The following is a 14,531-nucleotide window of genomic DNA, read 5'->3' on the forward strand; positions in this document are numbered from 1 at the left end:
TTCCCTGTTGTACGGATCAGGATGCTAGTAGGTTGACTCCTCTTAACCTCCTGATAGAATTTAATTTCCCAGTTATCAACTAATGGATTGATCAAATCATCTTTTTTTTGGTCACAACATTTCAACTTGCTGTAGTGTATGCACAGTATGCACAGTTTAGAGTAGAGTAATGTATTGTAATCTACAATAGATATCCACTTTACACTGGAGTATAGGTGTAAAACAGCAAAAGTTAAAATAATGTAGTTACCTTCCACTACTAACAAAATGTCTGTGCAGCATTTCGTGAAGTAAATCACAAAACTACTAGAATGTCAAAAGAGAAATTAAAACCAAAAGTTGGTTGAAAACGTCAGGCTAAAAACATACTGACATTTATATGTAATGTAATTACAAAATTGCATGTAATTATGATGGAAATTTGCCTAGTTGTGTATTTATTTTTCAGTTAATCCCTTGTCCCTTTATGACCACGATCCCTCTTGCGGATTTTTATTTGAGAAATATCAACTTCTATCAATCGGTCGCTGTGGTCACATGTCAGAGAAGCAGGAAGTAGGCGGGGGCGAATCCTCTTGCAGCGTCTGAAGCCTCTTTGGCTACTGTCGGTGCAGCTGTCAGTGCACAGAGCGGAGCGTCACGACTGGCAGGAGGCTTTTGTGGACGGACAGCGGCTTAAAATCATGCAGCTCAGCGACGGTCCTTGCAGTTTATCACATTGTCTCAAGTACAATACGCGTCAGGTCTTACCCTCTCACATTTAGCGTGTGGTCAACGAGGCGACAGAGAAGGAGATTTTCTTTTGTGTTTTTTTTTTTTTATCTCCAAAGCTGACGGCGGAGTGTCGTCTGCTCTGCACGGTCCGTCCGACACAACTAGTCCAGACATGAGTAACGTTAATCTGATTTTTTGGGACCAGTTGCAGGCTGGCAGCTCCGAGGTGGACTGGTGTGAAGGCAATTACCTTATTTACCCCAGCATCGCTGAATTTTACAACACGGTCGGTTTGACATTCGTTGGATTTAAGCTAACGATGTGTGCTTTATTTTTTATTTTTTTGCTTTGCGTAATACAGTTTTGTTTACAGTCACAGCTAGACCATAGCTTCTCTGCTTTTGTTTTTCTTTGTATTGCACTGCTTTCTTGTTGCTTTTAATATTAATCATTGGTTAGCTGTAGCTAGCTGTAAGTTTTAGCCACTGTCTTTCAACAGTTTGGCTGCTTTTCAGCTTCAGCATCACGATGTTTACTGTTAGCATCAGGTTACAAATTTTCCTTTTCTTCATTTCAGCTGAATGTCAGTTTGCAAAAGGCCACTGAGGCCTGCACACTGGTCAACTCTTGACCAGCATGTTGTCATTTAGCAACATGGTCAGTACACAACTATGATGTGTTTTTTGCTCATAGCTTTCCTTTGTTTATCATTTCAGATCAGCAACATTTTGTTTTTTGTTTTGCCGCCCATATTAATGTGCTTGTTCCGCCAATATGCAACACATTTCAACAGTGGGATTTACCTCATATGGATTCTTCTGGTTGTGGTTGGTAAGTTGGCTGCCGGACGTTGTTTACTGTGTGATGACCTCTTCACTCTTGATCTTTGTGTTCAGCCTCATGAGACACTTGCACACGAACCATCAAAACTAATACATATTCAGCTAGCATGAGATGTGTTTAGATACAAAAACATCATATCAACTATCATAGAAACTTACACTCAGTGGCCACATTATTAGGTACATCTGGACAATCCAGTACAACAACGCTGTCATAAATTCTTCCTTTACAAAGTTTCTAATGTTCAGCTTTTGTTGCCTCTGGCAGAGAGGTGTCAATTCAACTGTTTGTTTATTACAGAGCTCATATGTTTAAACGTGTTGTACTGGACCACATTATATTGAGAGGTGTTTATGTTTTTTTTGTCATTCCTATTTGCAAACATGTGGAGGGCAGACTTTTAGTCTGAGTGTATGGAAATGAGCATATAGCCTTGTGGGTGAAAAATAAGATGATTAGTCGTGAACAGTCAACATAAAATGAATCAACTATTTTGATAATCGGTTAATCGTTCGGGTCATTTTTTTAAACAGAAAATAAACTGGTTTCAGCTTGAGCTTCAGCAGATGTGATCTGATTTTCAAGGATAGTGAACTTAATATTTTGGGGTTTTAGACAGCTGGTCAAAAAAAAAAAGAGAAGCAAATACACACGCCAACTTATGCTCTGGAAATTTGTAATGAGCATTTTCAGTATTTTGGAATATTTTATTGACCCAAATAATTTTTTTGTTAATTGAGAAAATAATGAGCGGTGATCATGAAAATTATTATTAGCAGCCCGAAAATACACAAAATGCTGTGTGCATGTAAAAGAGTACATGGATTGTACATTTTACAGCCTGTATCAGTTATGTGTCTGTATTTTTATGTTAAAGTATGGTGGGATCCTGGATGTAAATTCTCACTTTTCAGCCTGGATTCTTAAACTGCAGCAACAACACTGAATCATTTTTCCCTCTTAGAAAAAGACTTTATCATGACTATGCTTATTCATCAAACCAATGAATGGCCTATTGCCAAGATTTCACTTGGTTTGTCCCAGGATTTCTATCTTAAATGGTGCTACTGTATATAAATGGCAGCGCAGTCCTAGAGAGATTACATTGCCTCGTTCCTTAGTTTGGAAAAACACTCTGGTTGCACTGTCAGCAAAGATAACCTGACAGACCCCAATGCTCCTGAGAGGTGACCTTCATGGATGCTTGGAAAACACTGAGTAGTGTTTGAATAGGATTTGCATAATTGACTTATTCACAGGCACTTGAACTGTGGGCGAGATGCAAAATGGGTCATTTATTCTCAAACTGGACTGTGTAACTTTACATTAAGATTGTCTGTGCATGTTGAAGTGGTGTGTGTGTGGGTGTGGGTGTGGGTGTGGGGGTGGGTGGGTGTGGGTGGCTCAAGAGCTCTGAGCCGCATCCTCTTCTAGGAATCTGAAGCCTGTTAAAACTTAAACGCACTGTTGTCGAGAGGTAATGTGGTTTCACCTGTCTCCCACTGTCTCTGTAGTCGGGTTGACCTTTGACTTGAGCAGAAAAACAACTCTATAGATTCTAGTATGAAAACCACATTCAGCCGCTTGTCTTTGGCCTTGGCCTCAGCTGTGTGCGGACTGTGAGTAATTTATAAAGTTTGGGATCAATTGATAAATTGCCTGCTACCATTAGCCACACATTATACAGTGTTCCCATGTAGAGCTGTAGCTAAAGATTATTTTCATTATCAATTAATCTCCTGATTGTTTTCTTTATTAGTTTTTTGGTCCATAAATTCTCAGAAAATAGTTATATAAGAATTCCTGAAAGTCCGGTGTGACCTCTTTGAATGTCTTGTTTTGTCTGACTAACGGTAGATTTTACATTTTTGGTAGAAAAAATGACATTAAAGATGAATCTGTTATTAGATTAGTTACTGGGGTTTTTTTTCTTTCAAATAATTGTTTCAGCTCTCTTTTCATTAAGGCGGTCTCTGTTCATACATTTTGTTAAAAGTGCCTGTGATGTGTGAGTACACTGGCAGGTTGTCAGGATTAGTAACTTCTGACTGAGAGCAGACATCCGTCCTGGATAAGAAGTTGATTGAAATGTTCGACTCTCCTTCAGCGCCTGTTGTGAAACAGATTATGCTGATAACGACAGGACTGTTGGACCGTGATAGCAAAGGGACACTGACGGGTCCGTCCCCTCATGGTATTTCAGAAGGCTGATGTCGAAGTAAATATTTGTAATTAACTTGTCGTTTCCATTGTGGCTCTTTGCTTAAAACAGCAGGCGTTTCTCAGTATGAGCTCTCTAATCTGCTTGTTTTTTTGGCACAAAGTGAGTTGCACTATAGATGATGCCTGCCCCTCGCTGCCTCTGAACACATTTGATGGTCCTTTTATACATTGTTTTTATACCTGTGTTATGTTGAACTCCTCTCATTTAGAGGTGACATTTATATATATTATGTTTCATGTCTTGTTTTGGTTGCTTTTGTCATTTGATAAACGGAAATGGTAACGTGTCAGCTGCACACTTGGCAAAAATACATAGTTATGACTCCTTATAGTGGACATAAACTGTCAGAGAAATCTTTGATGGGTGTTACTAAAGGATTCAGTCTCATTTATCTAGGATCACTAACACACTGAACAATTTCAAATTACATCTCTCTTCTGACAAATGTTTGTTCGTCTCTGTGTCTCTTTCTCCCAGGTATTGGATCAACGTATTTTCATGCCACCCTCAGCTTCCTTGGCCAGATGCTGGATGAGTTGGCCATCTTATGGGTGCTCATGTGTGCCATTGCCATGTGGTTCCCTAAGAGATACCTACCCAGGATGTTCAGGAGGGATCGGTATGTTGACCAGCATGATGTTGCATCAAAATAACTATCATATACACACAGCTGATGCAGTAGTGGTTGTGTTACAAAACATTTTTCAAACGTTAGAAGGAAAGCGATGTTGTTTTCACAGTAGATTGTTCCACATTTTCACATGAAATCAATTTCACTGTTTATGTGTATTTCAGGGAGTTAGACTGTATTTGTGTTCAGTAGGTTCATCTGTAGGAGCTCACAGTTGGCCACTGGTTTGTCATATGATGTGTGCACTCCTATGAGTGTCCTGTTTAATAATAGGCCGGTCTAAGATAGCTGACACCAGTAAAAGCTGCATCACATGTCTTTACTTCTCTTTCCATTGTCAGAGAGCCATCATGGCTGCTCTTTCACTTCAGGCTGTATTTTCCACAGCCTTTGTAGCTGAGTGGTTCATGTTTATCTGAATAAGTGGGTTAAAGTGCTTTTTGAGTCTTCACAACATTCCTTCTCTGTGTTTCACAATACTGTTCATAGAGTGCAAAAATTCAGTTTTTCTGATTTTGCTTCTCCGTGTAGGTCAAGGTTCAAAGTGGTCATTGGCATCTTGTCAGGAATCACCACAGGGTTGGCCTTTGTTAAACCTGTTGTCAACTCACTGTCACTTATGACTCTGGGAATCCCCTGCACTGCGCTGCTCATTACTGAGCTTAAAAGGTTGGTGAAAAGTGTTTGTTTTTATTATTTTTTGTGTTTTTTTGTTTGTTTGTTTTTTTAAACAACAGGAAGTTTGGGTGTAGTATCACAGTCTTGCATGGCCACCATCTTTAATTTTACATGGTTTGTACCCATTTTTATGTTTTCATGTGTTAATGTTACTTAACTCCCACCTTTCATTGCTCCTGGGTCAGGGTGAGAGTGTGTGTGTGTGTGTGGGGGGGTTGTTTGATTGTTGTGTCTGCAGGTACAAGTAGCAAACTTTACTCACTGCGATCTGCTTGCACCAGTTATTTGTGTATGAAATGTCAGTTCTTAGTAACTAACTAGTTTCAAACTAGTAATTTACTGAATCGGTTCACACCATTAAAACATCAGAAATAAGGTAATAAGTAAATCAGTTGCTAGGAAACAACTGTGCTCAAGCTGCAGTCAGTCCTTTTTTTATAGCTTTGTTTCATTTATAACTGCACACATGGAGAAACGTGAGTTTTAGAGTGAGTAATATTCATGCAGTTATTATATTATGCTGAATTAACTGATGTTATTCTGTCTTTTATTGGTATAATTGTAATTTGAGGTATATGTGGTCATTTCAGTTCTTGCCAGTGTACACCATTATTACACAGATCAGACATGTCGACTGTACTCCATATTACCTCTTCTCTTCAGGGTAAAAATGTCATATTTTAGCAGGCTAATGATAGATTAGTCAGTGGTTTCAGTTAGTTACACAACAGTTACACCAGGCTATTATTAGTAACTGTTGCACCTATGTCATAAAGACTGCAATCTATTTAATTCAGTGATGCGCAGATCTCCCATCTAGTCAACGCTGAAATTAAAAACAAGACTAAGTTTAAATTCACAGCAGTGCAGCAGCAGAAATCAATGATGAGTTTCTCCGTGTGTGTTTTAAAGTTCATCTAGCTGTAATAAATTTAGTCGCTAACAGAACAATAGCGTTGAGATGTAATGCCTGTGGTCTGCAGGACATTAACATATCACCTTTGGCCTTTTGTACTTACATTGTCTAATGACATGTCGTCTGTTACAGGATAATTACAGGGCCTTATGATGTGAAAGAATGTTCCTGAAAACACACAACGAGCCATTCATGCCCATTTGTGTGTGTGTGCGTTTCTCTAATGCTTTCCTCCATCACAGTAATGTGGACCCATGCTTTGTTGTTTCCGTTTCCCACAACCCTTACTCACTACCGTCAGTCTTTTAACCTTAAGTCATCTATTGTTCAACCTGTTAGTATTTCTTGACATTACTTCCAGGGCCAGTCATCTATTGATGTCGGTTGTTTTTGTTCTACTAAGTGGGAGAGAATTCCTGTGGCCCTGGCTGATTGACTTGCTGTCAGAAAAAAAAAGACTATTTTGTTGTTGTTTGCTTTTTCTTTTACAGTACGTCTGTTGGCCCCTGTTCAACGCACTTCCAGATAGACAAAAACAACTTGTCCAGTTTATAGGATATCCATGAAAAATATGAGATAAACTGGAAGTGTTGAAGCCATAAAACTAGTCATAGCTGTGCCATAATAGATGAGTTGTTCATAAAGGACAAGCATGGTAGAAAACAAAGTGATTATGCCTTAAAAAAAATTGTTTTGTACATGTAAGAGCAAAGTTCATTTTCACATTGCAAAAAAAAATGGGTAGATACTCTCCATAGACTGTATTACACCAGCTATTGAAAGAACAGATGGCCCCTTGACTCATGATTTAACTCTCTGCTTTCTTGCATGGCTCTTAAAAAGCACAAGCTAAATAAACGATAACTCCATAACACAACCAAATAAGAAATGTTGTATTTAAAAATTCTATTAAAAGAAAAAGCTTGTATAATTTTATATACGCAGTTATACATGCGTATTTACACACATGCCATCATGTACACATATCAGCAAATATAAATAAGATCTATTAAAATACCAGCGATCTCATATTTTGTCAGTGCTAAAAAGGATGATGCCAGTTTATTACAACTTGTGTCTTTTTTTTAATGTGGTTTTGACCATTGTTTTCTATCTATTGTTGACATCGTTAAAAAGAAGTCAGGTCGAGCAAGAAGCACAAGCAGTCAGACAATCATTTTAAGCGTATCTGGAAAGAAAAATTATTTTGAAAAGAAAACTTTTTTTGCTTCAGTTGGACGTCAAAACAGTGGCATATAATGGCCCAGTGCTAAGTTCCTGGCTTTTAGTCACTGATCTTATGGAGCCTCTTCCTCTCTATTCCCTCGAGTAAGAGAAGCGTCTTTGCAGGACTCCACCCCAGCTAGACAGGCTGGCCTTTTCCTCACTTATCTTTGCCTCCAACAGTCAAACTCTCCATCACACTCACGAACACTGCGTGTCGAAGGCGATGTCATGTTTCTTATCTTACATGTTTGAGCTGATAGTCGCAGTATTCCAGATAATCCGGCTGTGTGGTGATTGTTTTGTCAGTGTGTGTTTGTTGGGCAGGAAGGGGTGTTGACTCACTCAGGGAAGCTCAATGTACAGTGTGTATGTAAAGTCAGTTACTAAGGTCAGCTCACTACATACCTGATGATCAGTCAGGACTTGTGAATATAATTAGTTGAAACACTTACAACACATAAAGTATAATACAATAATGATGACAAGTTAATGGTCTATTTCCCTCTGGGAGGATGTATCATTGGCCATCTATTCTTGTATTTCCTGTTGCTGTTGGGTGGCCATGTCACCATTTTTTTTCTACTCCCTCCCCATACCAATTATGTAAGATAACAGCATTTTGTCTCTTTGGTTCATTGAATGACATACATTACTTGACTTAAAGTGAGACCTTGTTACCTTTTGAAAGAAGTAATAAGACATTCTTCCTCTTACAAATGAAAAGCTGAATTCATTCAGTTCAGTAGAGTCAGGGGTTTTGTTGTTACAGCCTTACTTGGTCTGGTAGGACCAGTAGCTCATGGTAGCTAATGATAGCAAAGGCATTAAAGCTGCACTCAGACATACTTTTTATATCAACAGTTATGGCTGTCCCAATTAGTTTTTTTGTCCCCAATCCTGATGTGAGTTTAATATTTAATACTTAAATATTGGATTTCTTGGATACTGATACCAGCTCCTTGATTGAAATACTGAAAGACCTGGTTAAAAAAAAAAACTGATGATCTTAAATCATTGATATGATATTAAGAAAGGTTTAACTAGAAGATTGTGACGTAAAGCGGGAAACACAACGCATCGCAGAGTGATTCTTCTTTTATCTCACAAACACTCTAGTACAGACAGCGGTTTGCAGAGAGCACACCAATAACTGATAATAACAGCCAAGTTTTATTTTGGCCTGCCATCACTCGGGGAATTAACATTAATTAGCGACAGCTGATAGGACCTGCTGCTGACGAGGCCGTTTCAACTGGTGAAAGCGACGGTCGCAGCTGAATTAAAATGAGAAGCTGCTCGCTGAATGCTTTGCACACTGAAAGAGAGGAGATAACAGACTCCTTATCGCTGGATCAACAAGTCTTGGCAACCCGGCTGTCAGAGCTAGAGTCAGTCAGCGTTTTTCACATTCACACAGTCTCCACTCTCGCATGCAGTGAAAAGCTCGCAGTGTAGACCCCGGCTGTTGTTAAGAAGAGCAGCACAGCAGCGCACACAGGCCGACATGGACAAAACACAGTAGAGTTCAGTAAAGAAAGGATCCATTAACATATGCCTGGATCAGTTTGGGATGTCGCCATTAACATGCAAATGGCCAGTGTAATGTGAAAAAGTGTTGCTTGTAGTGACAAACTCTCAGCCCAGAATTACCAGCCAACTCTGCAGCTCCCCACAGCTATACAGAGCATCTTAGCCTCCTTTTTAGTTAATTGTTTTGGTTTTCCAGCCTGCAACTTTGCTCTCATCGTCCTTGTTTCCAGCTGCAGTAAGCAGCTGTCTGCAGCTGTCCACTACCTGCCCGGCACCAATCAGCTGACAGACAGAGTTAGCGACTAGATGGTAAACATAGCGGAGCACCTAGTAAGCTAAAGAGCCGTGCTTTTTGTGTGTGCGTGAATATTGGACATTACATTCTTTTGGCTGCCGCAGACAAAAACTCCAAATGAATAATAATGTTCCATATCAGCTGGATGTGGAAACGGTTAGTAGGTAGAAGAGTCACAGAGCTATAGCACTTGAAAATTCTTCATGTCCTCTGCAGCTGAGTGACGCTTGTTGTTTATGTCAAACTTATTGTGTTGTGAAGCTTTCTGGAAAAGGTTTTGTGTCATCCCAGCATTCCTTTCACCTTGAAACAATGGTAACCAAAATTAAAAGCCTGTCAAATGGTATGACTTCATCAAATGCTCAGTCTTAGGGGAATGTGACAAACTGTGTCATAGTGACCACTCTGTCAACACAGTTTAGTCAGCCTTCCTTGTCCCTTGTCTTTGTTTTGGCACTCAGTGTTTGCCTCGGCCGTGACTGGTGTGTATAAGGAGGACAAGACTAAGAATAGCTTATCAGCAGCACTCTGGATTAGCTCACGTATCTGTAGGTCAGCGGTGTGTCCACTAAGAGATATTTGTGCAGAGAAGTAGGCCAGAGTTGTTGTTGTACTTGGATCACAGTTCTGTGATTTCTCAGGTGTAAACATAAAAGCCGCCCACCTAGAGTCAACACAGCCAGTAAAATCATTAGAAAATCTCAGAACCATCTGGGGAATTTGTTCACCACCAGAGCTGAATACAAAGCCCGGTGTATTCTGAGAGAGACTACCCACACCCTGTATGATCATGAATTACCACCCCCCCACCCCCCGAGAGGCTCAAGATGCATCTGCCAAGGCCCAATCCAGCTAGAATTTTAAACATGACATTGTAGTTTTATTTTATCTCAATTTTGATTCACTTCTTTCCCTCTCTCCCGCTCCTAACAGCTGCTGCTCCTTGCCTTGCGCTCCCATGGTTTCGTGTTTTTTTTGTTTTTTTTTTGTATGTTTGTTTTACGTCTTAATGTTGTATTCTACAGCACAGTTCTGTATCCACTACAGTCGAGAGCAAAGTTATATTGTATTATATTGTTAGTATTAAAATGATCCTAATCATCAACTGGCATATTCATGACAGATTTACAAAATATAATAGACCTTAAATCTACTATGATCAATATCTTCATACTAGCAATGGATTCAATGACTTTGTATATGTGAAATACGTTGCTCGTCTCTACAGTCTCACCTCAGCTTTACAATGTGTGTGAGCGTCTTTCAGCTCACTGCTTTGGTTTTTCTGGCCCATAACTTGATGCAATATCAACTTTCAGACATCAGGCAGCTGTTTCTCAATGTCAACGCTTAAAATCTCCACAGTACACTACCTGCCCTGCACCAAACACCAGACAAAATTAGCGACTAGCTGGTGAACATAGTGGAGCATTTAGCAGCTAGAGAGCCAGATGGTAGTTAATGGGGTTTTTGGAGACTCAAAACAGAACAAAAATGTGAGTGGATATTGGATTTACATTCACCAGGTAGAAACAAACCAGACTTCAATTGAATGATAATGTTTCCCTTTATCTGCTGGCTGTTTGCAGAGGCAAACCGTATCAACCTAAAAGCTGATCATATGTCACTTTAGATTTAGATTTCTATGTATCTTTGATAAATTAGTTCTATTTTTTCATCTCAAGTTAAATGTAATTATACTGCATAACCGGTTCTCTTTTGTTACTTTTTTATTCATCTATTAAAGATGCCAAAAAAGATTTCTTTGTTTTTGCATACCCAGATCAACTATACAGTACTGAAGGTTTGCATCCACAAGATTAAGCACATCTAATGTCAGAATTTAAGTAAAAATCATGTGCTGATGACGGTGTCAATGAAGATAAAATACTAGAGATGTCTGCAGACATATCCACTTTATCCCCAGCCTTTGTATTGTATGTGTATGTGTGTGTGTGTGTGTACCTTTCTCATGCTCTCTCTGGTCATTGCAGGTGTGAAAACCCACGTGTGTTCAAGCTGGGCTTGATCTCAGGGATCTGGTGGGCGTTGGCTCTGCTTTGCTGGATCAGTGACAGGATATTCTGTGAAATGTGGTCATCTGTCAACTTTCCCTACTTACACTGTGCTTGGTAAGCTCACAGCCGACTGAGAAAACTGAGCATGTATTGACACTATAAGTGAAATTAATGTAATTAAAATGCATGCATTTAGACTGCAAACATATCCATCTTATCTTGTGTGTAACTTAATTCTAAAAATCTTTATTTTCTTGAAGCAGTAAATCTGAATAAATCTGCCAGTGCAGTCAGATAATATCAACCGGTTAAAACTATGTTTTTCATTATTTTCCAGAAATGATGGTCTGGATTTTGAAACATAAAAAATAGGGAAGTTGAGCCACTAGAATCAAGAAAAATTACACTATATTGGCAAAAATAAAATTTTGCTAATTACTCCAAAAGTGTATTTGCATTGGAAACAAGCTGAAATGTTCTGATTGCACTGGACTGCACTTTTTTGCTTGTTGTAAGAAAATGAGATTGTAAACACTCATTACAGACTAAAACAACCTGATGAGAAGGAGATTTGTTCTGCAGACATTGTTAATCTTGCACAGATGCACCTGCAAACACCCAGATATATTTAGTGAACCATTTATCAAACTGTCTGGTTCATTCAAACTCCTCTTGCTTTTACAGGCACATCCTTATTTGTCTAGCCTCTTACTTGGGTTGCGTTTGCTTCGCCTACTTTGACGTTGCAACCGAGGCCCCGGAGCGAGGACCCGTCATCATGTTCTGGCCCAATGAGAAATGGGCCTTCATCGGTGTGCCGTACGTCTCCTTGCTCTGTGTCCACAAGAAGTCTACGATCAAGGTGACTTAAAGTGACCTGAGTCTGCTGCTCAGCTGGTTGTGCTTCCACACTTCTCCCCAGCATGGTTTCAAACAGCATGGCAACAAGATGCACCACCACGTCTGTGAGTCGGGTGACGTCCAATGGTGCTGTAGTGACTCTATGACGTAGGTGATGCACATTTTGGCCAACTGCAGGGATTAATCTTTTCCTTGTTCCTTCCCTGGTCTGGTCTTCATTACACACCAGTCTTTATGCAACTCTGTCAAAGAACAAAAGGTTTCACAAAATGAGTCTAACATGACACAGAATGACTTTTTAAGTAACACAGTATCAAAGCCAAGAAACCTTTACAGTGTTCCAAATGCATTCTCAGGCTTCACATGAGAGATCATGTAATCTCTTTAAGAGTCAAAATATTATTGGTATCATGCATTTCAAGCTTCTTTCAAGAGAAGATTTTGTAACCTCATTATAAAGCATTATATTGCCTTTATAAACATAAATATAGCACCTCATAGGTGCAGTCTGGCCGTTATGAAACCATGTTTAGAAACAATAAATTACTGGATTCATTAACTGTGATTAATAATGCATTATTTACTAATGCATTAAAACTCGAAGTATCAACAAGCTGGTGCGTAAGATGTTACAGAAGGTAATTCACACAAAGCCTAATGTATTTCAAATACATAATGGGTTCATGCTGTTACACCTGCTCTTTGTGTCGACAGGTATTTTGATGAAAGAAACCCAGAAAAACACAATACTTCTTTCTATTATGGGTGTGCTATGTTTTTCTTCCAGCATGCCACAGTGATTGTTCAAGATAGTATATGAGAAATGTTTAATATATTCCTGTCTGTATTTACTAACAGCATAATATGCAGTTATTTTCCTAGGAAAAGCGTATCATTGAGATATTACTGAATGAATAGGTACCCCTTGATACTGGCCAAAATCCAAAGTAAAAAAAAAAAAAAAACAGAATGTAAAAATCAAAATGTATTAAAATACAATTGACAATTCAAGTAAATAATTTCTTATTTTGCACAAAATGAAAAATGGTTCTCAAAGCCTTTTGCTTGCACAGTATATAGCACTTCAGAACATGACAATTACAATTATTTACTCCAAAGTTACCTAGTTCATGCACAGCTTTTTCACTCAGACATCTCATCTCTTCAATTGCTCTTCAGGGTTATTTATCCCAGCCTCAGTATTTTAGACATTGTGCTAAATGTCAGTGAAACTATTTAAACTGTGCAAGAAGCCTTAATCAAACAGAATAATGGATTAAAGTTTCACAATTTGTGATGTATACTTTGCATTCTTAGACACTGTTGGCTCTAAATGGAGAAAAACAGTCAGTTAACAGTCAGTTAACATTAGGTAGTAAATGGATGAGATGTGTAGTTTATAGCAGGGGAAATAATGGGACAAGTTAGGATTTTATTACCTCTGACCTAAAACTAACATGCTAATTTAGCAGCAAAAAAAAATTATTGAGACTCTCTATGTAGAGTTAAAAGGGAAATATGTTTGGGTGTTGCAAAGCAAAACAGTAACCCTAAAAGACAAAGATTACCAGAGCTTTTTCACCTCAAACCATTGTTGTACATGTTGTTCTTAAAAGCTGCCTCAAGCTGTTTAACTAATATTATTTTACTCCTGTCCTCCTGCTGAGGCTTCTGGGAACTCAGACCCCTAAAATAACTTGTACTTGCATGAAGGATGAAATGAAGGATTATGATTTACAAAGAAAAACAACTATTTTCTTGAGATTCTGAAGTGATATTTTTTAACAACATGAAGTATTTTGTTAAATCCAAAAACCATTTATATTTTTGTAAGTGAAGTGCAGCCAAAATCTAAGCAACTGCCTAAATGGTGAATTATTTTGATATAGTATTATTCCTACATTTGTGTTGCCAAACATTGTTGCAAACCATTTCTTTTTTTATTGTAACTTTAGGAATAACTTTGGAAACAGTATTGATAGCGTGAACAGAGTAGTTGTAGTGCCAAGAATACTTCGATTGTGCTGCAGTAATATACTGAATCATACATCTGATCCATGGTGGTGGTTGTTTGCATGATGCAGAGAACAAGAAAAATGTAACAAGTTGAGAATTAGCATCAGTGAATTAGCATCAGTTAAAGGACTTTGTGTGAACAGAAGAGTCTGTTTAATGCTGCCCTCGTGATGTTTGTCTTGGCAAGAGGGATGATTATGATCTCATAACAATGACTTGTCTTTTTTATGGACTTACGTGTGTCTATAAATCTCATTTGTTTTCTGCTTGCATTGACAATACAGACAAACTGCACAGAATATTTATTTTCATAATTTATCCTGTTTTGTAAACAAATATTTGTAATAGATTAGAACATACTTTTATTTTATGCAATAAACCAAGCCTCTACTCAGAATGACCAGTGGTGTTTATTTTGTAGATCAATATTCACCTCCATATTCACAGTCAGTTCCTATACATTTTGTAGCTTTATGTGTATTGTATTTTACATGAATTGAACAATGTACAGACTCACTATGATGCAGGAGACAGTTTCTGCCACCAGGGGTCAAAGTTCTTTCACTTTGCCTTTATTT

The 14,531-nt window shown here is 38.4% G+C and overlaps 1 protein-coding gene across 1 annotated transcript; it reads left to right on the plus strand.

The window, feature by feature from the left end:
- The first annotated feature begins 605 nt into the window (after positions 1–605).
- On the plus strand, positions 606–14,350 carry acer2 (alkaline ceramidase 2). Its single transcript, XM_022758451.1, has 6 exons — positions 606–1,000; positions 1,431–1,545; positions 4,259–4,400; positions 4,944–5,081; positions 11,053–11,190; positions 11,761–14,350. Exons 1-6 carry the CDS (start codon positions 887–889, stop codon positions 11,945–11,947), a joined length of 834 nt encoding a protein of 277 aa, XP_022614172.1. The 5' UTR covers positions 606–886; the 3' UTR covers positions 11,948–14,350.
- Positions 14,351–14,531: the final 181 nt, after the last annotated feature.

The sequence above is a fragment of the Seriola dumerili genome, unplaced genomic scaffold (genome assembly GCF_002260705.1).
Source record: "Seriola dumerili isolate Sdu_G_001 unplaced genomic scaffold, Sdu_1.0 BDQW01000301.1, whole genome shotgun sequence".
NCBI lineage: Eukaryota > Metazoa > Chordata > Actinopteri > Carangiformes > Carangidae > Seriola > Seriola dumerili.

Bases quoted from the DNA above. Each gene is read 5' to 3' on its own strand.
- acer2 (XM_022758451.1), top strand. From the start codon at position 887: ATGAGTAACGTTAATCTGATTTTTTGGGACCAGTTGCAGGCTGGCAGC. The intron at 1,001-1,430 runs GTCGGTTTGACA...TTATCATTTCAG, and splicing joins TCGCTGAATTTTACAACACG to ATCAGCAACATTTTGTTTTT. The intron at 11,191-11,760 runs GTAAGCTCACAG...TTGCTTTTACAG, and splicing joins CCCTACTTACACTGTGCTTG to GCACATCCTTATTTGTCTAG.